Here is a 27275-nt window from a genome sequence, read left to right on the forward strand (position 1 = left end):
ATCGTGGCTAGCTTTAAAAATCATTTCTTTGATTTCTGCTATAAAATTTCCAACTTGCATTTATTTTCTTCGAATCAACTCAACAATAAATTATTAAAAATTATTTTATTATAAAATGATTCAATCTCTTAAAAAAAATATTAAAAATGCAAATGTAGAAAAACGAACATAGCAGACTATAAAAACTTGACAACACTGAACAAATGACGAAAGGAACTGTTTATTAGCACGAAAATATCTTAAAACAAGTAGGTAACAACAAGAAATATATTTAAATTAAAAATAATACTGAGAAATGCGGCATCCGATAATTCATACGGTAACTGACGGTGGATATTTCCTAACCTGAGAGAAAGTTCAATAAAGGCACGGTTGTTTTCAAATTTACTGCAACAAAGAGCAACACGACACAATAAGAAATTATTATTGGAATAACATTTTCCTAATGATGTAGGTAATTGAAAGTGTAATAACTTCGAAAAAGACAAACCAATACCAAAATCTACGCGATGATTTAGAACTAATTAATTTACTTACATGGATATTCCCACAACTGCGAACAGGTTTGTCTCTGTTGATTTGTACATTTGGAATTGAAATCTGAATTGTATTTCCAAGTGTACCATCGGCATTGATAATTAGCCCAGATGTCAATTCAGTAGGATCTGCAAAACATATAACATGTAAATACACGAAATAATCAGTTCACACCACAAGAAAGAAATTGCACAAAGATTTTACTTGTTTGGTAAAACAACTGTTTGAGGATTGAGGTCCTACTTTCGGCTGGTAGTTTTGTCAGATTGGTGATAATCCCGCTCAAATAAAATATATCGTCGGACGTTAAATTGCTTTCTCCAGCTGCCCAATATAGAAGGTTAAGACGACCATCATTCTAGATTTGAACAGTAAATTAATTCATGTCAAAGTTATTAGGTATAGGTACCTTTTAAACTATGCAGTATTTGTTTTCAAGTACTAACCTTCTTAGAGTTTGCTTTGATGCTGGCGAATTTTACAGCGTTATAATATAGGGCAATCAGATTCGTCAACAAGACAAAGATCATACTGCACAGGAGTAAAACATCTGTATGTACGTTGCAACATCACATACAATCCATTAAAAAATGTAAAAAAATGGAACAAAAAATTTAAATAATTAAGAAAATGAAATACCTCAAGATGCACTATCTTTCAAATGCAACGATTATTGTACCAGTACATACCCGAAAAGTGAACTTCCTGATCATTACAGTAATAATCATCATTTGGTTGATCTTGATATCCATATGAAAGGGTCATGTTCGATTGGTTCGATATTACACACTGTTCCAGCATCATAGAAATGTTTGGTCCTGGCCACATCAAGTTCATACATTACAATTTACATTACATTTTTTAATTTATTTTTTATTCATTATTGAACGTATAATTAAGTTACATACCAATTAATTACCAAAAATATGCAACGTAACTACTCAATAATAAATCAATCAATCAATAATCAATCAATAATCAATCAATTGATTTGAAACAAAATCACAGTTCAAAATATTCAGATCGAAACGAGACTGCGAAAAGCTCAATTTTTGGCTTTCTGATTCGCGAAGTGAATCAAATTCACGTGCAACGAACGATTCGTTCGTGTCCTGTTCTTCTCCTCCTACGTCTCGCCCCGAATTTCGACGATTTCGTTCTCTCAAAGAACGTTTTCGCGCATATCTCAATTGTATTAAACTTTGATTCTTTGAACTTTCAATTTTGAATTTTCCAATTCTGTTCTGTGATTGAATTGTTTATTTTGATTAAACATTCATTTTCATTTCGGTACAAACACTTTGAGTAATTTTGTGTTGGTATTTTACCGATTATTTAATCTCTCGTGAAATTTCGTTTAAATACTCAATAACGTTGACCAAACTGTATCAAAATGATGGACGAAATCTTCGATAAACTTTTAAAATACGGTATGTTCCTAGGAGCTATATTCCAACTAGTTTGCATCGCTGCGGTCATAATACTCCCTGAACAAGGGAAGGTCCAAAAAGTAAGTTCGCCCACAGTATTTTCATATATTGCTTCGAGTTCTTTTCACCACTATTTTCCAATTTCAGGATTACAGCACGTACGAACTTTCAGAGAGTGACTCGGATAGTAACAATCACGGATATAAACGTCTCCATATGCACCACCGTAGCCGAAAACAAGAGAAGAAAAAAAGACGGTAACAAAACGTTTTCTCCAAGAAATTCGGTTTCAAAAAGAAAAAGCTAAAACGTTCTCCAGCTTGAACTAATTTCTTCTAAAAAGCAGGGTATTTTCGTGTATTCGTTTAACCAACCTATATCGTCTGTCTCTCTATCTATCAGAGCTTGTTTACCACGAATAATAATTTCATTATTACCATAATAATGAATTTATAATACATAAATACTAACGTATTACGGCTGTAAAGGCACCTATCGTTATCAAAACCCAAGTATCTTCCGTATAATTCTAGTCATTTAAATAATCTGTTCTATATCGCATCAAATGTGTTACTTTATATAAGTAAGCTTTCTACGTACCTTTACGTTACGGTGGCGACATTGGTACTTTTTACAACATTGTGAATTGTTATTTTTTTGTTGTTGTACGGATATACGAGCATTGTTGATTGCAAAATTATGTACACGCAGGTTGTGAATAGTGTATATTGTTGTATGTAAGTCATTTTTTAAGGTTAAATGTACGGTTACGACGTTACTCGTACGCACCATACGAGTTGTAAGACGTTTTTTTACCCATTGTCAAGCACTACAATCGACAATACAAACTATTCGATGTGAAATAAGCGAATGTATGTGTATTTTACTAAAATTCAAATAAGCAACACCAGCTGTTAAGTATTTTAACAGACATCTGTTCGTTAGTCGCTTCGGCGGAATTGTATTTACTTTCTTGCTTTTGTTTATTTGTTACATACTCTGGACCCAGCATTCCTTATTTTATTTCATTAGCTTAATTTGAACTTTCTTCATTGTTTTTCCATTTTCGTTTCATTTGTGTATTGTTAATGTTCGTTTGATATTTGTTTTACCCTTGTAAATAAACGTATCCATTTATAACGTTTCAAATTTCATTCCAAGTATTCGGCGCAATATTGATCAGAACAGGTTACTTTTCAGCAACAAATAATTGTTTAAAAAAGAAAAATGTATTTCGTAATATATAAAAAAAAACAACATAACAAGGGAGCTTAAGAAAATATTACATTCTAAGCTACGCTAATAATTAATAATTCACATTTGAAGAGCTTAAATATCTACAAAAATTTTGGTAAGATCCCTACGTGTGCTGTTCATCTTAATACGTGTTGCCTCCTGTTTAACTGACTCGAAACTTAAAATTAAGATATTGAAAGACGAGTATGAATACTTATTAAATAATCAAATACAATCATTACAGAATGCATGAGGGAAAAATACAAGGTAAAGTAAAACGTAGTCATAGGTAGGTAGTAGGTACCCTTACAATCTAGATTATTTATGGAAATAGGTGGCGCTGGTAGATGCTCAACAAATTCCGCAATTCTTTTTCCAACTAAATATTTCAATGCGAGGAACTCTTATAATCACACAACATGACCACACAGGTACTTTTGAGATCAACATTTCGAGACTTATCAATCTCAATTGGTTGCCCAAAGAGAATATTTTTCTGTTCGAAAATCGAAATTGATTTCTACAACGATATCTTAATTTCTTGAATTATCTTCAACGAGAATTTTACAAGTTTAGCTTCATTAGATGAAATGAATAATGATAGCTGAATATTTTCAAAATAGCACCTACGATCTACAAAATCTCTAGTACAATAAATAAATGCATTCAATGTTCACCCCCTTTTCTTTAGGTAGGCAGTAAGCCTAAAATGACTCCATAAGTAATTTGGTAACCATAACGTAACGTTCACATCTTTTCATCACCAGCGCACACCGCGAAATTTAAGAGCTCATTACGCCTTTTGGTATTTTGTGAGTAACATATTAATTAATATTAACGACGAGGAAACATTATGAAATATACAAAATCACGTACCTTCTTAGCATAAGTCTTCAGTACACAATGTACACGACGAACAGTACAGAAACAAATTATATACTTTACAAAATAACTAAAAATTGGCAAAAATTATCAAGTCTTCTAAAATAATCTTTAATTACATTTTGATTAACATGCTAAATTGAAAAAAAAATTCCTGTCCTGCATTCTTTGGCGTTGATTTACAATTTAAATTTATAAAACAAAAGGAAGAGGCACAGTAGCACAAGCACTTTGCAAACACGTACGGACAACCGGTAAGTCGTGGACGCGTAATCACAGATTAGATCAACTTCCGAATCGAGGCGCGTATTTGCAAAAACGTTTGTTTACAAAAATTAAAAATAGGTATCACATCCTACTTAATGAAATTAATATTTAATTATCAATTTTTTTTCAAAATGCGATTGATTTTAACATATATTTTTTTTGAGACTTGAGAGTATACTTTGTATAATTTAATAAAATTATGGGTAAAAGAAATTGCCTACAAAAAATAATGTGATGTAATATTTTAATTTTAATTTTATAATAGGTTGAGTTGCGACTGCAACTAACTCAAAGACAGTACGTCAGAATTCATAATAACAAATAATTCGGAAACATTATACTTCAAATTTTAAACAAAAACTGGAAAGCAAAAACTGCCAAAAATAATATATGGATCCGGAGATGAAAAATTATGATTTTGATTTTTTCCAAACAAATAAATTTGCAACCGACGAAATAAAATCTCAGATTTCAACAAAGAAATTTTAGGTAATTTTTAAAGATGAAATATACTGTTCTGTACCACATCTTCATTTTCGAATCAGTTTTTTTTTCAAATTTTTTATTACAAATTTTTTCCTCGAGCGCCAGCGATCAAAACACTCGCAGTCAAATCATCGAATGAAACTTTTTTTTTTAAATTAGCGTCCAAATGAACATGTACTTGGCTAACCATCACAACAAAAATATACGTTCGATGAAAAGGTAAGTAATTGATACGCGAAGAGTATTATTTAAGAAAACTAATTAACCTTAAGAAAATCATCGCCTGAATCAATAATTAAAATACAACACTTGGACAGCAGGGCGTAACATACATCGATGAATATTATTTACATACAAATTTATATGTAATAATTTAAAAAAAAAAATAAGGAAAACAATAAAGACTGAAAAATTTTGAGTGAAACAAAACAATAATAAAAAAATCACGATACTTCAGAAAGCAAGTAAGCAAGTTTCGATAACACGTACAAATAGGACTCGAGTGATTACACACAGATAAAGATCGGAGGCAACAATAAGCAAAATTTAAATATACCAAAAAAAAACAACAATTTTCTCTCAATCTACGTACTTTTTTCAGACAAATTTGAATCACAAAATATCATCGCAGTTGCTGCCATTTGTGTACCCAACAAGGAACTCATTATGATGCAACCGTATGAAATCTTACCGCAATAAAATCGAAAAAATAAATTACCATACAAAGGCACCGAAGCGAGACCACGACCGCTTAATTATTCGACGAAGCGAACGATGAAAATAACGCAACATTTTCGCCTCTTTTCGTATAAATGTTATTATATGTAGCTACGTTGCCAGCGCTAGAGATCGAATATTATCACATCCGAAGTAACACCGATTCGATCTCTAGATCTTTATCTGCACGTTCGTCACAGACTTTAAAAATCGCATCAAGATACCAACGTGTAATATCTTTCAACTAAAAATAAAATGAAAAAAATGTTCGTCTTCCGAATTACAAAATTTCAAAAAAATAAAAAAATAAAAGCGGTACTCCTACGAGTAAGGCTAACTTCGTTCAGAACGAAAATACTTGTTCGCGACGCAACCGCTCAGAAAAAACGAATTCTTAAAATTTTAATACGCAAGCACATCGCGTTATAAAATTTAAAAACGAGTCTTTGGAGAAAAAAAAACAAACTAATTATAAAAATCAATATCAGCCTTAGTGAAATAGATTAAATTCCTACTAGTGAGAAATACTCGATGAAACCAAATATCGTGAATTAGGTACAAATGATTAAAAAAAAAAAAATAGTAATGAACAAATAAAATCGAGACAATAATATAAAACAACTTTCACACGAATTTAACGAAGAAAAAAAAACATGAAAATTTGATGACTTAGTTCTTAGAATGAAAATGAAAACTCACACAGCCGAACGTGAGAGACTTTAAGGCGCATTAGAACACGATACGGGCGAGATCGTGGATTTACTCGACGTACATTTGAACCCGATCCAAAATAGGTGTACGGCAAAAAGCGCAATTTACCAGATTCTTGGCGCAACTGCCGCACGCCACGTGTCCGCAAGGGTACAACAATTTGCTCCAGTTGTTCATGAAACAGATTTTACACAATAATCTGCGTCTCTCGTCGTTCTCATTGTCGTCCGAATCTTCATCCGCTATATTGACGGCGCGCCGGTTCGAGGAGGCAACATCGTTTTTAATATCACAGCCATGGTTTTCGTTTACATTACCTCTTTGTCAAACACACAAAAAAAAATACAAAAATTCGGTCATTTTCGTCGCTGAGATAATGATGATTTTGGTGTAGTTCTTTTTTTTTATTTACTTCGGCCCGTACGTCCGAAAGAGTTTTACGATAGATTTGGAACTTACATATTCGACTCTGGTAGATTCAACGCTCTAAACACATTTTGCAACGTAACCACAATGTCTCTGATTTCCTGCGAAAACGATAAAAAAAAATCGATTAGTTATCAAAAATAAGATTACCTATTTCGAGTATTATTCAAATTAGTAAACAGAATAAAGGCGCGTTTCAGACGAAATGGATTCTTCATTGCTCGCTGTGGCGTTATTTCATTCCAAAATAATACGGAAAATGACGATGGAATCCATAATACATACATAGAAGCGAGAGCAGAAAACATGTTATAATTGTCGATGCCAAAATAAGCGAAAAACATAAGTTAGAATATAAAATTGGCTCATTTACCTGCCTGACTTGGCTCCACAGATTAGAGCTTGGGCAAGGGTGAACTTCGATAAGTGAGGGTGCACTTTTTTAACCGAATATAATTCGCGAAATTTGAATAGAATTTTGGTTGGAAAACGCGACTAAGTAGACACTTCGTACTGATTTACTTAAAACACGAACAAATTCTCAACGGTCGTACACGAGCAATGGTATTTTCAATCCATTTCCTAAACGCGCCATCGCATTTAATACATCGACGTACCTCTTCCGTACACCGACGTTCCTCTTCCGACGAAGCCGATGTATCGTGTCTGTTGCGGCGAGCGTCATTCACAAAGGCACTACCTTTGGCCGAAACAAGGTATTCGCATTCCGGATTCCACAGCGCGTGCTCTGTCCACGGATCATCATTTTCTTTCCAATTTTTCAGACCTGTACCGCATTGGTAGCATATGCAACGATCATCGGTACCTGATATCAAATTAACAAACAAAAAAAATACGTTAAAATTTCGCATAGATACGAAAAGTGTCACAGAAAACAAAACACAACCAGTGTTCTAAAAGATATTTACCAGTATAAAAGAATCCAGCTTCCCATAACGTTCTAGGCCGAATACTGAATTGTTCCGGCCAATCTCTAAACGACCTCATACGATGTTCTAGCGTCAAAAACTGCGGATATTTGGGTGGTTGCTGATTCGGAACATCGTGAAGGCCACAAGTATCAAAACCTACACAAATCACACAAAATCAATATGTACCTCGCGATTACACGCAAATATTTCAATACACGAAGCAACAAACTCACCATTGAATAACGGAGCGGCAGTCTCCATAGGCTGCGAACAGCCGGTTTGCTTTAAGAGTATCTCCCTACACAGCGGTGCCATCACACAATCGGGCGCGTGTTTTAAATGTTCGCCTGCCGGCGTCTCGCCTGGTTCAAAATTACGGACACAATTTTCGCAATAGTAACAAATGACTGCGTCGCCTTTACCGGTGTAGTAAAATCCGACTTTAGCCATCTCGTTCTTATCGAGCGAGTAATGCCAATCATGGAACGTCTTCAATCGATCCGACTCTAGCGATAAGTCCAAATTCGCTGTACGTAAACTTAGATTCTGTTCTGGTCGACTCGGCGTACACGAAGCGATCATCGCTATTTGCTCTTTCAGTTTGCTGGTAGTTTCAAGAAGCTCGTGTTTCGTGACGAACATACATTTGGGGAAAAAGTGCTTGTGCTCTACAAACGCGTCGTCATCTTCTTGAAACATAATAGCGCCGCCGCATTGGAAACACGCTGTTTTCGTTCCCGGACCTGAGACGATAAAAAATATAAATTAATCGAACTGCAGCCGCAGAAAGTGATTGATTTCTACTTCGAGATGAACAATCGAATATAATTTACCTAAATAGAAAAATCCAGCTTTACTCAGCGTATCCGGCTGCGATTTGAAATTACTCGGCCACTTTGTGGATTCGTATGACTTTATTCTTTCATCGAAGCTAGCGTAATTACGAAATAAAGCTCTAGAACTAGTATTAATTTGAAACAGCGATTGTCGTTCACTATTCGAAGGTGTCGACGGTCTTCCATTTTCATAGTTATTCAGATCTATCAAAAACAAAAATCAAACATTATTGTATTTAAACGATAATGGACACTTGGTTAGAAAGGTTCAGAGGTCAGTTTTTTGGCGAAGCTTCTGGGCTAGAATACAGTGCAAAACAAATCGAAAAATTCATGGATTGGCCCCTCTATTCTTCCAAAAACGACAAAAAAAGTCAAAATTTTCGGTCAACATGGTCACGAATAGGATTTTAGCGTGGAAAACACGATTTTGAGAGGAGGGAGATGATCTTAATTTATTCGACTTGAAAATTCTCATTTGGTTTTCCGAAGTGATACCTTATGAAGTTATGAATATTTTTAAAATTCCAGCCCTGGGGTAGATTCACCTATCATAATCCTAGAGGTACCCTTTGGAGTAGGGATCCAAAATTTCTTGCCATTTTCGAAAAGAACGAGAAAAAGTTCTCCGACAAAATTGCATACTTTCAAAACTGAAGGAGTCATGATTTTGTTGAGAGAAAGATTGGAAAATTCAGAAAAATCGAGTTGCCTCAGAGAAACTTCCACTCGAATGAATAATAAACTCTTCTGACCATTCTCTAGTTTTAGTATTTAGAAAATAAACATACTTGGCATATTACGAGACGGCAAACAATCGGTGGTAGTTCTCGATTTCAGTCGATTCAAATAAGGGCAATTAGGCGACAGCCTTCTGTGAAGTTCGAAAGGATCAGCACCTTCTTCCCAATTCGATCTGGTCACATCGAGATGGCAAAAAGGACACTTGATGAGATCGCCGGTGTTCTCGTAGTGGATATAGAAAAAGCCGGCCGCTGCTAAGGAACGTTTATTGGCGAAAGGATGCGACCAGTCGGCCATCGTTTTTAGACGATCGCTTTCATCTAATAAATTCCAGCCGTCCTGGCTCTGGCTGCTGGAACCCGAAGAGCACTCCGGTGTCAAATCTTCGTCCATTTGAGAGCTGTGATAAAAGCCCTCCGCCGAATTATTTGGTAATGGAGTCATCTGTAATAACAAAAACCAAAATTTACCCTTAGAAATCACGTATTAATTCGCCGAATGCGCACTAAGCAGTTCGTTATACAATTTCGCGATTTTACTCGCTACTGTAGATTGAAAAAATGTCAGTCATGCATGATACTTTCACAAGCATAGAACTGCCACGATATACCGAGCATTATTATTACAAAACTATATATCGCTGGCTGGCAAAATTTTTGCGACAGAGCATTTTTTCTTACATTTTTTTCCGCCGAATCAACCGGTTCATATTTCAGTCTAGACATGCCGTTGTCATCGTTACCGGCGTATACAATATTGCATTATTATTTTAAAACGATAACAGCAGCGCTGTTATTTTCAAATGTAATGAACTAATGAAGTGATGAATTATAATAAGTAAATGATGCATGGTTCACTCGAATAAAGTGTATATGTATATGAATTAATCCTATCTAAACACGCGAACCACAATAAAGAAAACATTTTACTCACTAAAAATACTGAAAAGTGAAAACTCACCCTGTCTTAAGATAAAAACACAAAATGAGATCACAATAGTTCATAAAATTGACACAAAAATTTTGAGAAAAAAATGAATACTGATTCGAACGAAATGAAAAAGCAATAAAACGAAAAATCTATTTCACTTCCGTTCACTATTTAAATATTTTTAAACAAAGATTTTTAACGAACTCCTCACACGTGTACTTGAACGCCTAACTTCGGCGTTTACTACAGATTCGTTCACAATTTCACAAAGCAAGTTGTTTAGGTTTCTACTTCGGTTTGCTTTCCTTGTCGTTGACGGTGGCGCTAGTGAGTGGAATTCTTCGAAAAGGATGCGCGCGCAGCTTTGCCAAATTATCAAATGGTCGTTAATTTTTTTAATTTTAATTTTTTTTGTCCTTGAATTTTTATTTTACTCATTTCTATAGCATGAAGAACTTTCTTCAACAATGAACAAGAATCATTCAAGATTCAAGATTATTCATGGAGTGTTTTCTGTTAGTTAAGTTTCGTTGATTGAATGAAATTTGAAATTTTACTTATTCAATTTTTTTGCCACAAAGTCATGATTCAATAATTATTCTGAAAATGAGAAATTAATACAAACTTCTTTTCGACTCACGTTTCAAAACTACGTATCATCGAAGTTCACAAACATTTACATATTTTTTTTAGCATGAATGAAGCAACGATGACTTCAATGTTCAATAAAATGAAACAAAAATGAAGACGATGCAGAGTTGGCGCGATTCGAATCGCATGAAAGAATCGAGAAAGAATCCGATTCTCACGATTCGAATCGGATTCGAATCGCGGTTCCCCAAGTCAAAAGAATCGGGAAATGTAGGAATCCGATTCCCTTTTATAGAGAATCGCACCTCCTCGATTCCCTGCGATTCCTTGCAGATGTTTTTCACGTGTTAAAACAGTAAAATGTACTATTTTTAATGCCTTTTAAGTCATGCATTTGCATTTTGTAATTCGGGACTGATGACATTTTTTCAAAGGTCGGCTGTTGTGTGAAAATATCGCGAATCAGTGATTCTATACAGTGAAGGAATCGCGCAACGTACGAGTAAGAATCGGATCCTCTTTAATGGAGAATCGCGCCTTCTCGATTCCCTGCGATTCCCTGCTCACAGCAACAAACTAAAGAATAGAACATGCAAAATGAGCATATACCAAGTTGGGGAAATTACTCATTTCATTTCAGATTCATTTGTGAAGTCCTGAAGTTGAAAAAAAATAGTATTTGGGAATCGGAATCGGAGGGAATCGAGAACCGCTAAAGAATCGGATTCAGAACCGGATTCGCTTTGTGAAAGAATCGAGACTGGGGAATCGCGATTCTCCCAAGCATGAGAATCGTAATTCAGGAATCCGATTCTGACGAACTGAGGAATCGCGCCAACTCTGAGACGATGGTGATATCAGATACCTACTACTCAAAATAGTCAAAATAGGTAACAAATTCCGTTAGTTTTTGATTCTAGATCAAAAATCATAGCTAAATATTTTTCATTTTCACAGGATGAACTACTGAAGAGGATACCTACAATGAAAATCAACAGAATCTCCAAACATACTGTAGCATAACCTAATAGGCTAATAACAATTCGACATAATAATTCATTAGTTGAACGGATCTTACCAATAATAACTTCATAATTCTGAAAAACAGTCTAACAACGCGATAAATATAATAAATTAAACGAATAAGAACCAATTTAACAAATTTGTTCATCGTTCAACTTCACGAACTACTTTCATCTCAAGAAGTAAGTAAAAAACTAAATGCAATGTTTCTTTCTTTCTCATCTTCAAATCATTCTTACATATTCTCACAAATGTCGCACTTGGTCAGTTTCCGATATTATAAGTAGGTAGCAGAGGAGAAGAGACAGTATACAAAGCATTTATCTCAATAAACTTCGAACCTTGAACATTTTCGAACATCACAGCAGCAGCATCAAAAGAATGCGTATGTGTATTTCCCACCAAACAAAGAAACTGGTTCAATTTAAATGCTCCGAGCAGCGATTAGTGATAAGAATAAACCTTCATGACTCGTGAAATTACTTCGAAGAGTAAGTATTAGAAAAAGAAGAAAAAACCTATACTATATACAGATCTAGAGGTAGGTAGTAGGTACGCCTCCGCATGGAATGTAAGTACCAAAGGAATGCGACTTGTTCAAAGGAGTTCATTCCGAAAGTATAGATATACTATAAGTGTTAGCCTTAGAGATAGTATGCTTTATGCACTTACTTCGTTGTACTCCCAGAGACTAGCATTGCATAGAGAAAGATGAAGAAGAAAAAAACGTGCTCTCTCCTCTACACATTATATGGACGATGAGGTGGAGATACACTACAGTGAATGCAACTTATAAGATCGTAGAATTCCAAACAAGGAAAGGAGCCTTCGACACTATACGAACACAATTTCTGTACTGACTCGACTCGACTCGACTAAGAGAAGTTAACGTTGTTCGAACGATGAACATACTAGGTAATAATTATACATACAAACATATCAATGTAAACTCATTTATCTCACATATCCCCCTAACTATGTAGTTATATTTCTCAATAGACTACAGATGAATGAATAGTATATCCCCCAGAACGGACGTAGCGAAGTGATAAGCGAGGGTGGAATTTCTGTCTGGTGATAAGATAGACACGGCATTGTTCAATGAACAGACTCTGTTTTTCTTCCACAAGATTACGATTAGTGCGACAGCATATAGATGACTCATTCGCTCAAACTAAACACATCTGCGTTGAAGTTAGTAAAGTGACAGATTATGAGTAGTATCCGCTCGACTACTAATAATATACTACAAATTGTTTCATTGTTCTTTTCGCAGATCTATCAACAATAATACAGCACCGGTAAAACAACGAATTCGCGGACCCATCGATAAAAATCGTTATCAGTTCGGTATTATTATAATCCGAAGGAATTAAGATTCACACACGTACCAATAGGTAGTAAAATCTAGCACCATGTAAAACCGATCTTGCCATCGCCGCCCGCTATTCGTACCTACGTGTACTTACATACGAATTCCAAACCCTATACTCTGCTAGAGATACTGAATTACCTGACCTCAACGTTCTCGACAATCATGCTAAGGTATGCGTTCGACCTGGAAGACTACATAGCATTCGTAAATCACGATTCAATCTACCAGCCGCAATTTATATTTTTATAAGTAGGATCTCGAGTACGAGCTAAAGCTACGTTGCCATTTACCATTTACCGCCAGCGTATTACGAGTAAGTACGATGCCTTTTAATGGTATGTACCTACTAGATATTTCCAATCAGCTTCGCTTATCCGCTGCATGTTTACAGCTCATATTTTTTCATTTCGCCACATCTTCGAGTAATTGAAAAAACAAAAAATAATCTTTTTAATTATACATGCTCGTCAGTCGGATGATCTTCCATAACAGTACATCCGCCCATGGGTATATCTAACGTCTTCTTCGGTTTATACCTACACTCCTCCGTAAGTATTTAGAATCCATTCTGTTTGTTGTGTTGTTTACATTACTTACGCTTCGTAGAATATTATGTACAATTGCAATGGCGTAGTAATAGGCGAGTGTTTTTTTTTTCGTATGCATCGTTGCATCGTAATAATAAGGTAATCACATTATTTTGCACGTAAGTATACGTATTATTGTGAATTCTTTCGACTAGATGATGGAAAATAACAACTAGGACGACTCGACGACTGCGTAGCTCTAACGTAATCATTACCACTAAACTGCGTGATTCGTTGATACAGATTTTAACTTCATTAATGAATTATCCGTCTTTTACGAATCGGTATCTCATTCATATTCACAATACGAGCTTATCTACGGTCGTTGATAATGTTTTTCAAGAATGAACTCTATCGTAAACGAACGCTCAGCTGGCCTGCCTATGGAACGTAAACGGTAAACGAGTAATTCGAAAGACCTGCGATGTAAAATAGATCGGAAATCGACTAATTTACGTTATGTTTACGTCGTATAGTATTAACACTATGTTGTATTTCGTACATTTATCTATCGTACGGGTTGATTTCTTTCAGGTCCACGATTTCAATCAACCAGGCATCAACGAGACTGATGTATTCATTTTTCGGTCATACTGCGAACACTGGCGCAATTGTAATTACACGAACAATGTACCACAACTACACAATATTATTATTACATCGTCACGTTACAGTCTGCTAACATGTATCAAGGACGGTGAACGATTCTCTTTCTAGCTGGGCGATTTCCAATTTCTCATCACGGTAGTTGCGTACTACTACGTCGGTAGGTATATTAAATTCACGATACAATTTACTAGCATTACTGTGCTGTAGTATGTAATGTACCTACCACGCCGAATTTGTAGGCTTACTTCGTTTGATTCGAAACAACGAAAAATTACGTTAGGCAGCGTAACGACGACGACCGTTCTGGCACCGGAAACATTTACGAGCGGAAACTGTTCCCGATTCGTTGTACACAGCGATTGATTCGGTTAATTAAAACTAATTAGCGATGATGTACGAGACGATTGTGTTGTTCGGCGTGTAGCTAACTGCTAAGGTACTTATTTGGGTGATTTCAAAGTGAATTTCGTTCGCAACAGGCTGCTGGCAGTACATCTTTCATCGGATTCGAATTTATAAATGTCGTCTTGATCTTGGTAATCATCATTGGTCACCTCCTCAGTCCTCTACTCCTACCGTTCACTCATTCCGTTTGAGAATATGGTAAATGAATGAATGACGTGTTTACGCTACGCAGCTCGAAGAAAAAATACTGTTACGCGATCACTCCGAGATGGTCTATACTCACCACGTTCATGGAACATAACAATGAAGTATCAGTGCAGATTCGTTCTTTTTTGCTAGTTGCGAGCGCGTACGCGTACATGTATACGCGCGCGTGGGGGGGTAGTTTTCGTCGCTGTTTGCCAGCTTGTATACCGAACGAAAACGCTATTCGATAAGCAGTGTCGATGGCTGAGTGGTGAAAGATATGGATTACAGTGCGGAAGGTCTAGAGATCAATCCCCGCCAGATCCTGAAAATTTTTTTAAATTTTTTTTCGATTCAAATTTTTTTCAAATTGATTATTGAACGATCATGTGAATTTATTTTATTTTTTCCTTCTTTTTCGTCACGAATACTGTTTTTTTGGATAGTGCGCGCATTAGGCGAGGCGAAGCCGAGCCGTTTAAAATTTATATTTCACTCGATGAGCATTACTCCCCTTGGTGAGTTCAGACGGAGGCTGGACATTTACCGTGTATGTAGCACTTGCGGTTGTTTATAAAAAAACTGTACTCACCGACAGTGCTGTGAGAACGCGGAAGTGCTCGTTCCCGTTCCCGTTCTTTGTTCTCACAATAAAGAACGCCGTTCTTTGTTCCTTATCACTCCCAAAAATCTAAGACCTCGTTCCTGTTATCCTGTTCCTAGTTCTTATGCTTCATAAGCAGAAGCGTTCCCGTTCCCGTTCCCATTCTCGTTCTCAATCAAATTTCCAAAATTTACGTTCCTGTGTTCCCGTTCCCATTCCCAATAGGGTTCTGTGGTACAAGCGAAGCCATTTTTGATGGAAATTTTTTCATTTTCTTCTATTGTACCCAAAAACTACTAAAAGTTTGTGGAAAAAGCATATTTTTTCCTATTTTTCAGAGTTTTGGGAGGTAATTTGAGAACCCTGAAAGAACATCTAAGAATGGCAAATTAGCACTCCGTTCCCGTTCCCGTTCTCGTTCTCACAAATTTAATGTTCTCATTCTCAGTAAGAACGTTCTTCAAGAGGATTTGTGTGATTATCCGTTCGTTCTTTGAAGGAAATTTGAAAAGTTGCGTTCTTTATGCGTTCCCGTTCCCGTTTTCGTTCGTTCTCACAGCACTGCTCACCGAGGCCGAAGGCCGAGGGAAGTTAACAGACATAGTATGAACAACAAAGCGACCCGCGCAACCGAGGCGAAGCCGAGGTGAGCGGACACAACGCCCCCCAACACTGAAAACAGCTATTTTACCAAAATACAAAAATTGCAATGAAAAAAATTTTAAATCGAAATAAAATACGCGAAAGGATGCTCGTAAAGCAGTGCCGTATGAGTGTTGAGTGATGGATCAGATGAGATCGGAAATCGAACATATGATTCAGTCAGTCGTTCACTTGTGTTCCATGAACGTGGTGAGTATAGACCATCTCGATTACTCCAGTGGTAGGCGACGCCTATAGTACACTACAACACATACCAGAGTCTACGCTACGTACTGGAGGATGGACCACGAGTCGAGGTACATCATCGGGCAAGGACAAAGTGCGCAGGGATCCAACACACAGACATAGTACAGACTGCATAATAGAATACGAAATACAGAAGAAAAAACCGGCGCATCTACCAACACACATACAACAGCTATCCATTAAAACATCTCGGTGAAGAGAAAAAGAAGAAAGATACAAATAGTAAATAAGAAAAAAAGGTCTCGAAAACGTGCACAGGTCGCATTCCACAGCGTTCACCGGAGGCTACGAAGAGCGCCGGGGGGGGAACAACGAGAGCAATAACATGAATGGCTTTTTTCGTCGGCCGGCGCGGCGGCGGTTCAGACCACCAGCACGGTGTACGTTTACACAGACTCCAACTGCATAGTTGTGCTTATGTGTGAGTGCACGCTTGTAATAAAGGCCGGTATGTTCTCACGCAACTTTTTCTTCTCTCTCTCTCCTCGTCGTCCCCGGTCATCTGATCAGCGTGCATTCCAGGCTCCGGGGACTAGACCGTTTAACGCCGCGTGTATAAACGCCTCCTCAGTCCTCCTATACACATGCTTCACAGATCTTCGCGCGAGTATTACCTTTCTTCTTGGTCTCGCAGCATCTCTTTCTAGGTTTCTCATCTTGTGAGTTGTGATGCTGGCTGGCGCACCATTATGGAGCGAGCGAGAGAAAGACAGAGCTAACCAGCCAGCCAACGGATTTTGGCAATAAATTCTGGAAAAATAACTAAAATTACTCAAAATTTTGAGTGGACACATAGGTATTTGAGTAATACAAAATGTTCGTAATTGTATCCTCTTTAAAATACTTTTTTACCCAAAGCTCTGCTACTCACCATTCAAAAGTTCCTGAAGGTCAAATTTGCGAAAAGTGATAAAATAATTGTATTATTATGTTCTCACAAGGGAAACTCTTGAGGTGTCCGCTTCCGATTTGAACGGGACCGCGATTTCTGGAAAGAGCATGTTCTAAAACCCCCAAATCCAAATTTTCAGCTGCCCAAGTTCGTTTTTCGATTTTTGGCGAATTTTAGAAAATCCAAAATTGACTATTTTGGTGATTTATGCTTTTTTTAAAACTTAAAACTACGTACTTGATCAGTAAAAATGTTCAAAATAAGTCCTAAAACTGATATTAACATCCCAAATCCAAATTTCCCCATTTCCAGCCTTTCTGGAGCCCCTGGAGAAATTGAAAAATCGCGCTGGAGGCTCCAGAATTGCTGGAAATGGTGACATTCGTCCTCGTTGGGTTAGTTCATGACAAAATACTGTGATTCGCGCAAATTTTTGAAAATTTTCTCGTAATCGGGAAACTTTTGATTTTTTTAGATTTTTTATTTGAAAAAAAGCTGGTCAAAAAACCACTCTTCAGGTGTCTCCTCCAGAATCGGCTGAAATGTGGATGAATTCGTTAAACAAGTCGAGTATGACACACAACTCTATTTTCAGCTGCCCAACTTCATATTCACGTCTTCTGGAGCAAATTTAAAATTCTGGAGAAATTGAAAAATCGCGCTGGAGGCTCCAGAATAGCTGGAAATGCCGAAATTAGGATTTGGGAGGTTATTATCAGTTTTTTAGGTCTTATTTTGAACATTTTTACTGATCAATTACGTACTTTTTTATAAAAAAAACATAAATCACCAAAATAGTCAATTTTGGACTTTCAAAAATTCGCCAAAAATCGAAAAATGAACTTGGGCAGCTGGAAATTTGGTTTTGGGAGTTTTAGAACATGCTCTTTCCAAAAATCGCAGCCCCGTTCAAATCGGAGGCACGGAGGCGGGCACCTCAAGAGGTTCCCTTGTCAGTCACATACCCATTACCCATACCTATGTTGATCAGTGACCTCTTTCCGCGACTTTGATCTTCAAGAACTTTTGAACAATGTTTCAAAGAGGATAAAATTACGAACATTTTGCGTTACTCAAATACCTATGTGTCCACTCAAAATTCTGAGTAATTTTAGTTCAAATTTCAATATTTACTACCCGCAGCTGGTTTTTTATTTGGTTTTCGCAACTTTAAACTTCGAAAACTTTTAAATGGTCAGAGGTAGAGCTTTGGGTAAAAAAGTATTTTAAAGAGGATAAAATTACGAACATTTTGTATTACTCAAATACCTATGTGTCCACTCAAAATTTTGAGTAATTTTAGTTCAAAGTTCAACACTACTGCTCGCAGCTGGTTTTTGCATTGTTTTCGCAACTTTCAGCTTCGAAAACTTTTCAACGGTTAAATGTAAAGATTTCGGGAGACCCCCATTTTAAAGAGGATAAAATTACGAACATTTTGCTTCTTTAAAACACCTATGTGTTCACTGAAAATTTTGAGTATTTTGAGTTTGAAGTTGACATTTATGTAGTATGCAAAAATCGGTAAATGGAAGTATTCATATTATAAAATCGTTATTTTCACGCGAAATGATAAAAATTTAACATCAATCGATAGGGAATTTCATTGTCTTTAATTTGAGATCACATAAAAATTCACCCGAACTCGCGAACAATCGAAAAAATTGCATTTTTGTGAAGAAAATAGCATGCATCAATAGTAGCGCTGGAGAGTTGTCCTCCACGTAGTGAACGGCAGAGAAACACAACAATTTTGTAAATGCTCTAAAAGGTGGACTAACTTTTTTGAATTTTTTTGTATGGACTAATTACAAACAGGACTCAAAAAATTGAGTACTTAACTCAAGTCCAAGATTTTTGATTTCAGATATCTCCACACAAGTCTCCATTCAGGCACCAGAAGAAAGCTCAAAATAGTTTGAGATCACCATAGACAGAAGAGACAGACGTCCATGCAAGGACGTTTCCACCAACCAACCCACCATTAAACCTAATCTTAATGAATGGGGTGTAATTTACAGTCAATCGATGACACACTATCTCCAAGGGCAACTTGACGAATAAGTACTATCACCAGAGCCTTGACGGAATACACGCATTAGTACTTATACGATTACATACCAAACATTCATTCGCCGGTGAACGCCTCAAAATTACATAATATCAACGCACACAACTAGCCGCTTCCATTTCTACTACTCGTGCCTTGAGTAAAACATCGGTTATTATAAAATACTCGGTTATCAAACCGGCAACCGAGCGAATTCCATCACTAAAAACAGCCTCACAAACAAGCCAGTTTCATCCCAATTTCCAAGAAACTTTCAACACAACCACGATGAGGATGAGGATACCACCAGCAGACCAAAAATGTGTCAATCTAATCTACTCTGTATTCTCCGAGGTCCGATAACAAATTCTCCTAATCATTCGGTTATCAACTAAATTACTATCGGTATCCGGTCTGAATCATCCCACACATATAAGAATGCACACACAGCGCAGCAAACCATACTGGAGAAGAGGAAAAAAAGCGCCACCCTAAAACGGAGACCCGTATCATTCTTTCCTAGAACTTCCGATGATAATTCGTCTAAAAATAGAACCACTCGTAATCTCATCCATTATGGTACCACATACGTTTACGTTTACGTACTTCACAGGATCACTCTTCGACCCCCGATCGCGACGCGAACGAGGCTTCCAAATCCAGACACACCGAACCATCCTTAGAAGAACCGGTTGGCCACGGTGGCGGTGGTGCGCACACTTAGCCTAATACTAAATACAATATTGTTAGGTTTAAAACGCTATGCGACTAAAATATCCGTTAATAGATGTAGGCAATAGGCATAGGTTTTCCAATTAACTTAGGTGATTCAATATATTTCCATCGCAGAACGTCGACCGTATATAATGGACGAATAATTCAACGGTGAAAAAATGACAAAATGTGAAGCCTAGATTTTGGATGCAGAATCCTGGAAATCTTCTGCTCATGCGCCAAACATGACGCTTACGGTGCTGGTGGAGAGAGAGACGGTTTACTGGTTGAACGTGGGTTGAACCAGGGAACCGTCTCTCTCTCCGCCAGCACCGTAAGCATCATGTTTGGCGCATGTGCAGAACGTTTCCAGGATTCTGCATCCAAAATGTGGGCGTCATTTCCTGCCATTTGAATTATTCGTCCATTATATACGGTCGACGTCGCAGAAGCAAAATTTTCCTCATAAATAGGTACCAGTACCAGTACCACTTAAGTAATTCGACCTGTTGACGCGTGTTTTCGTAAACACGTGTAATAAACCTGGTTCGTAATCATCGGGACGTAATTTTTAATTACTATTTCCTGTACCCTGTTCACCCTCCAGGCCTCTACATTTAACTGTTGATCGAATACCGCGCATACTTTCGCGATTATCATGCAAATCTTGCCCGCGTCCTCGTCTCCATCATTAATGGGTCTATGCCACTTCAAGTATTACATATTTTCAATACATATAATACGTACATACGACGTACAGTACGTAGGCTACATACATACATACGCCATAACCTCGTCGCCGAGTTAATTACTCGATTGTACTAGTATTAAATAAGTATATACCCTAATTACTAATGTCGTTTATGTTTTTGTTTTTAATACACAGCGTTTCGCAAAAATTCTCATTGCATTTCAATTCAAATCACGCGTGAAGGACTCTAATCCTATGTAATTACACAGCTAAATGACTTACACAATAGAGTACATAAACGATATTTTAATCTCATACCATTTTTGCAGCTTCATCATCGCAATTTTTTCAACGATGAGAAAATTACGGTATCGAGATTGCCAATCTGCAACATCAACGCGATACACTCGAGTTTGCAGACTGCTGTCGACGATAAGGCGAAGCACAAGAATTTTGCACACTCGTCATCGCTCCTTTTATGCGAGCAACGTCACTCATTTCATCATCATACACATCGATCACCATCACACACCTTCAAAACACTCAAGCTTAGGAAAAGAAGAGAGTGGTGGAGTGGTGCGAAAGATTGAACAGCTCTGTTGGATGCTTCAGTTTCACAGAGACCAAACAATCGTTAAAATTGCATGTCTATCAACTCTTCAAGATTATTATATGTCAATACAAGGTGCCCCACAAGTAGTTCAAAATGATGGTGGAATTGATTCGAGTCAAAAACTTTTCATGAAAAATTTTTCCATTTTCAAAAAGAGGATTAGAAAAAAATGATGAGAAAAATCAAAAAATTGAAAAAAGAAGAGAATAAATGGAAAATTTTAAAGTTGAGATGAAAAAAATATCAGGGTGTCCACTCATTTCTGGACATGATTTTCCCTGACTTTTCCAGGTTTTCCAGACAATTTTTTTATATTTTCTATGCTGACTCCACACTTTAATTAATGAGGAATTCGGGGGGGGGGGGGGGGGGGGTAATTTTTATTTCATAAGCTCCTCTTCGAACTAGATACTTCTTCGGCTATAAAAAACAGCTAAACTTCGATTATTAACTTTTTAAATTAAAAATAAATAAATAAATAATATGTACAAGCATCAATTTTGGCCAATTTATGCAATATTCATATGACTTATACAAATTTTTCTTTAGATTTTGGATTTTTGGAGGCCTGAAAATATGAAATTTGTTCATTTTAAAATGAGAAACAAATTAGCCCTCGCTTCGCTCGGGCTAGAATTTTTGAAAATTTTAATTTCGAGATGCCTAAAAACGAGATTTTTTTAATGCAAAGAGTTCATTTTTGGTTTCTTAAATTTTAATATTGGAATGATGTTTTTTTGAAAGAAGTTACTTTGAAAAAAGAAACGAGAACAGGCTCGAGCGAAAGCTTCTGAAAATTAGCATTTCGAGAGGCATAAAAACTAGGTTTTTTCATGTAAAGACAAGTAGTTTTTTTTACTTTTAAAATTTTAGAATTTGAATGATTTTTTTTTTCGAAGGAAGTTGATTTTGACAAAGAAAACAGAACAGGCCCAAGCGAGGGCGAAAGTTCTTGTAAATTTGTACTTCGAGATGCATATTTGTAAAAATGATGTTTTTTTTTGTGAGGAGTTCATTTTTTTGGTTTCAAAACTTGATTTTTATTATCTACATAGAAAAAATGGTCATCTTGCCCTTGAAAAATAAAACAAAACAAGCCCGAGCGAAGCGAGGGCAAAAGCTTTTGAAAATTTGTCTTTGGAGAAGTAAAAAAAGACGTTTTTCTTTCATCACAGGTCCTTATCCAAAATTTACAATTGATCGTTTTTTCAAAATTCCAGGTATTTTACGTGAAAATTACGAAATTCTCTGACTTTTCCACACTGACCAAATTCCCTGACTTTTCCAGGTTTTCCAGGTTTTCCAGTCTCGTGGACACCCTGAAAATATGGAAAAATCCAGCATCTTGTGAAATTTTGACAGAAAAGCAGAACTTTTTGGTTGAAAAATCTGATTTTTTGCAATTTAAAAAATTAAATTCACTTTTTTGAAATAGCGAAAGCAAGACTTGAAAAAAAACAAGATTTCATTGGTCATTGAGGCAAAAAATAGGACTCACCAAGTTTTTTCCAAAAAAAAAATTACTTCAGTAACCAAAAAAGCTTGAAAAAGAACAATATCAAGTGACAAAACGTGAGAAAAATACTTTAATGCAAAAAAAAAATGACCAAATAAACACAGAACATCAAAATTCAAAAAAGCTGAACTATTTTACAACTTTTCGGTAAAAAAGCTAGACTTTTTGGCAATTTTTAACAACAGTAAGATCTTTCCCAATTTCTAGCAAAAATGCCAATTTTATACAAAAAGCAAGACTTTTGGACAAGTTTGAGCAAAAAGTGAAATTTTTCAACACTTTTGCTAAATTTTGTCAATTTTAGGTAAGATGTAAGACTTTGACAATTCAGCAAAAAGCAGAATATTTTTTTGACCATCATTTTTGCAAAAAAAATGCCTATTTTTTCGCAATTTTTTTGGTAAAAAGCAATACTTTTTTTTTAAAAATTAGCCACAAAAAGTAATACTTTCTTCTGGCACGAAGTTTCATGAAAAAGTGAGATTTTTTAGCAATTTTGTTGGAAAGAGTCAATTTTTGTCAAAAAACAAAACTTCTGACAATTTTAGCACAAATTTGGTCATTTGGAATTTTCAGCAAAAAAAACAAAAATTTTCCAACCATTATACAGCAAAAATTGATGTCTTTTATTTGAAAAAAGGAGAATTTTTGAGATTTTTTGCCAAAAGCAAGACTTATTGGCAATTACTGGGCAAAAATGTTCTTTTTTCGCATTTTTTGTGAAAAAGGCTTGAGTTCTGGGCAGTTTTTACAAAAAAGGAAACATTTTGGAATTTCTAACAAAAAAATGAACTACTTTTAGAAATTTTGATGAGGCGAAAATTCATGTCGATGTTGATTTCTCGAAAAAACGAGATTTTGTGGCAAATTTCTAGTGAGATTTTTAGTCAATTATCGAGAAAAATTATACTTTTTTGCAATTTCGGACCCAAAAAGCTAGATCTTTTGAATTTTCTGTTTTGGTAAAAAAAAAGAGACTTGAATAATTTTTTGAAAATAAGAAACTTTTCAAAAATGTTGCTAAAAAGTAAGCAGTGAGAACTTTTGTCAATTTTTGGCAAAAAGCAACAGTGACAGTTTTAGTACTTGGCAAGAAGCAGTATTTTTTGGCAGTAAATTTGTACTCACCAAAAATCATACCTACTTTTTCGCAATATTGGTCAAAAAAGTGACACTTCTTTTGAACTTTTCAGTGAAAAATCGAGACTTTATAGCAATTTCTGGCAAAGAAAAAACGATCCTTCCAGGTAATTTTTGAAAGTTGAGAATTGACCCAAAATTATTCTCTATATTTTCATTTTCAGTTTTCTGCTCTGAGCCAGAAAAACTCGTCTTTCACAATGTGACACGCTTGAGTGATTTTCGTTATCATTATTCTTTACTTCATTACATTTCAAACTTTTTTCATCGGACTTTTGTTTTTTACAATTCTATTTAATTTTGAGTGATTTTTTCACATTTTATGCAATTGGGGCCTTTCATTCTGAGTTTTTCACTTAATTAAAAATACTCGTTCTCGGCTCAAATCCATAGATTCAAAAATCACATGTGTATTTGCAGATGGGACAATTTTCAAAAATGGTTGAAACCAGCTCAGAACCTTTTCTCTGCAACTACAACTCCTACAAAGCTCGATGAAACCCCTCCCCCTCCTCCCTATATCAATCCACACTATCAGTCTAGACAAACACTCCAACTCCACACACAAAAACAGCCAAAGATACTTGGAAACCCGACTTCCCAGCAATCTTATGGCAAAAAGTCATAAAACAGCCTTCATTTAACATTTGAACCACACGTGTTCCTCCTATAAAATTCAACAGGATATATCTTTCCTTCTCTCTGCCTCAAGTTTTCTTATGGGTACTTTCACGTTCATGACTCATAACGTCATAACTCTAATCATAAAAATTGCTCTATAAGCTATACACAACACACATTCAGCACGTGTGTGAGTGCGGTGTGCAGCAGGAAAATTCGCTAATAAACGCGTATCTCTGCAAAATACCCACCACCATATATACCAAGGGAAATCCACCCATAAGACCTACACTACGCGATACGCTGAAATATCTCCACTCCGCATTCAGTATATAAGCAAAACAATGTTGTAATCATAGCAGGCGATGATGTTATCTGAAAACCCAGAGCTTATTTACGACCGCGAGCGTTTTATTTTTTTCGAAAAAGGTAAACAAATTGATAATAAAAGTTTTGCAACTTTACACAACTATCGTCGTCGTCAAAGACTTACTCGGATTTATAGATAACGTTTTAATGTATGTGCCATGCCACGAAGGGGGCTGTATATAAGCTAAACACTACACAATATGTGTGTGCAGAGCTTTATCAAACCCAAGGACCACTTTAACGAGAGTATTTAACGACATAAACCATATAGATACGAATGTCTTTTCTTAAGCACACCCAAAACGCGGATTTTCAAATAACCCGCATAGTAAAAACAGTCGGACGACTTTAAAGGTACAGGGATCACAAGGAGCCGCAACGAGTAGAAGGGTAGGATTCTATGAACTTCATCGTCGTCATCGTACCTACGTATATATTTTTCATCGGAAATATTTTACGACGGCGGTCTCTCCAGCCTCCTTCAACTGCACAGTGGGCAAGTGGTGAGGTGCGCGATATAAAAACCTCGCCGAACCTTAAACACCGCCTCATAAAAAACCAAACTCCGAAAAAAAGCCATAAATTCCCCGTCACGATTACATTGTTCGCCATTCATTGGTGGACGAGCGTTTACCGAAATTTAATACTGTAGAAAGTACACGCAGACACAATACAACACAGTCAAATATATCGTGCGAATAACCCCCTCCTTTTTTTTAATCACTAACACATATACACATAATCCTTCGACAACTACGTGTTTACATATGTATCGTGAAGGTCATCAGCATATTAAAAAAAAAAAGTATACCCGAATATGAAATTCAAATTTATAGCCCGCTGCTAAAGTTTTACCATAACATTCGAAATGATCGCCAAATCAACCATGTGCTGATATTGTGGACCTAGGCTATGTCCTATTTCGTAAAATTGCGTACCACAATTTACACATCCTCCCCAGATAATTGGATTGGAGACATATTATACGACGATGACAGATGGAAATGGCGTCTCGTCTCTTTCCTCAATCAAGCATATAACGCAACCAGCAACACAGTTTCCTCTCTTGAAAAAATCAACTACGTCGTCTTCTTTGCCCTCCCTCGCACTCACTCACCCCTCCTCAACCCATTCGAACAACGATGATGTATTTAAATTTATACATAGCTAAAGTCAAACATTAAAATTTTTAATTTCCTCACAAAAATACACCTTTTTATTTGGCCATATATGGAAATTATAAAAAGAACAACTCTGGCCCCCGTCTACCGACTTGCATCCTGAGGCTACACCTACAACACCACGCTTCGTAGAGGTATATCCGTTACGTACCTATACACAATAGGTTTTTTTATTTACCTATTTTTCTACATAAGTATACAATAAATGCTAATCGAGTGGTACCTCTATTCTAAACTTTCAAAAGTGTCACCTTTTTTATCTTTTCAATATAGGATTCCGACTGTGTTGATTCTGAGAATCGAACAGTCGCGATAAAATTAGCTAGGCGCCTCTCTAAACAACCGAATACAAACGTCAAACTGGGCAAAAATCAACACCCTGCGAATTGATCCCTTAATTACATACAATCGATGAATTCTAGGCGGATAGAAGTTCACGAGCCTAATTTTTTGATTTGAATTTGACGGAAAAAATCTTCAACGATACACTTCATTCTTGCTCAAGATTACACCAGGTTAAAAACTGAATGAGCTAAAGTTCGTGATAGAGAATTGAGTGTACTCACGAATTACTGAAATTCTCAAGAAAGTTTGCTCGTTTATTGAAACGCAGACACACTATTTATAGTCGCTTCGATGACGAACTCTGATACTGTCATCATTAAAATCTACGAATCATTACACAGCGGAAAAAAATAGAAGAACAGACCCAGTTATAACTTATAAGTAGTTTACTCCGTACCACACCATTCGCCACCATTACAGCAGAACGATCATGAGAACTAAAATTCAATTTCGTTCAACTTCGGGAAGTTAATTTGGTTTGGTTCGACGTTACACGACGGTCAGTATAATTTAGTACTTAGATTAGATGTTACGAGCAATTTCCTCGTTTTTTGGCAGAATTGCCAACCTAAAATATGATGCAAGAATTCAGTGGCGTAGCCAGGATTTTCTCAAGGAGGGGGCAAAACCAGATTTTTAGGCATGAAAAATCGAAATGAGGGGTAATTTTCTGAAAATCTATTGTAATGTGTGGTGATTTCATGAAAAGGAAGGCAAAAG

The 27275-nt window shown here is 36.2% G+C and overlaps 2 protein-coding genes and 1 long non-coding RNA gene across 8 annotated transcripts in view; 1 reads left to right on the forward strand and 2 right to left on the reverse strand.

Annotated features, from left to right (window-relative positions):
- Nucleotides 1–204: 204 nt before the first annotated feature.
- LOC135848653 (uncharacterized) lies at nucleotides 205–1587 on the reverse strand. Of its 2 annotated transcripts, none has more exons than XM_065368607.1 (6): nucleotides 1446–1587; nucleotides 1227–1355; nucleotides 984–1087; nucleotides 742–895; nucleotides 538–665; nucleotides 205–387 (listed from the first exon to the last, which is right to left on the reverse strand). In XM_065368607.1, the coding sequence occupies exons 2-6, from the start codon at nucleotides 1339–1341 to the stop codon at nucleotides 385–387; spliced, it is 504 nt and encodes a 167-aa protein (XP_065224679.1). In that variant the 5' UTR covers nucleotides 1342–1355; nucleotides 1446–1587; the 3' UTR covers nucleotides 205–384. The 2 variants fall into 2 exon arrangements, with proteins under 2 accessions (XP_065224679.1, XP_065224680.1); XM_065368608.1 differs by having other exon boundaries at nucleotides 1177–1355.
- A 133-nt stretch (nucleotides 1588–1720) lies between these two features.
- Nucleotides 1721–5463, forward strand: LOC135848654 (uncharacterized). Its single transcript, XR_010559405.1, has 2 exons — nucleotides 1721–2047; nucleotides 2115–5463. It is a non-coding gene; the product is annotated as an uncharacterized LOC135848654 (long non-coding RNA).
- Nucleotides 3178–27275, reverse strand: part of LOC135848652 (baculoviral IAP repeat-containing protein 7-like) — a 39564-nt gene continuing 15466 nt past the window's right edge. For 2 of the 5 annotated variants that reach the window (XM_065368604.1, XM_065368602.1), the window contains exons 2-8: nucleotides 9252–9648; nucleotides 8458–8664; nucleotides 7858–8367; nucleotides 7622–7780; nucleotides 7310–7518; nucleotides 6726–6793; nucleotides 3178–6585 (exon numbers count right to left, since the gene is read on the reverse strand). In XM_065368604.1, the coding sequence (XP_065224676.1) occupies nucleotides 6315–6585; nucleotides 6726–6793; nucleotides 7310–7518; nucleotides 7622–7780; nucleotides 7858–8367; nucleotides 8458–8664; nucleotides 9252–9648 (1821 nt within the window). In that variant the 3' untranslated portion in view covers nucleotides 3178–6314. Of the gene's footprint in view, nucleotides 6586–6725; nucleotides 6794–7309; nucleotides 7519–7621; nucleotides 7781–7857; nucleotides 8368–8457; nucleotides 8665–9251; nucleotides 9649–10164; nucleotides 10384–11803; nucleotides 11834–12420; nucleotides 12647–27275 lie in introns of those variants that run through there. The other 3 variants (XM_065368606.1, XM_065368601.1, XM_065368605.1) reach the window with 3 other exon arrangements.

The sequence above is a fragment of the Planococcus citri genome, chromosome 5 (genome assembly GCF_950023065.1).
Source record: "Planococcus citri chromosome 5, ihPlaCitr1.1, whole genome shotgun sequence".
NCBI lineage: Eukaryota > Metazoa > Arthropoda > Insecta > Hemiptera > Pseudococcidae > Planococcus > Planococcus citri.

What these genes read in the sequence shown, in the direction of transcription:
- LOC135848653 (XM_065368607.1), bottom strand. Translation starts at nt 1,341, where the DNA reads ATGATGCTGGAACAGTGTGTAATATCGAACCAATCGAACATGACCCTT. An exon ending in TCAGGAAGTTCACTTTTCGG is followed by an intron (nt 1,088 to 1,226) that starts GTATGTACTGGT and finishes ACGTACATACAG; the next exon opens with ATGTTTTACTCCTGTGCAGT. An exon ending in TCAAAGCAAACTCTAAGAAG is followed by an intron (nt 896 to 983) that starts GTTAGTACTTGA and finishes GTTCAAATCTAG; the next exon opens with AATGATGGTCGTCTTAACCT.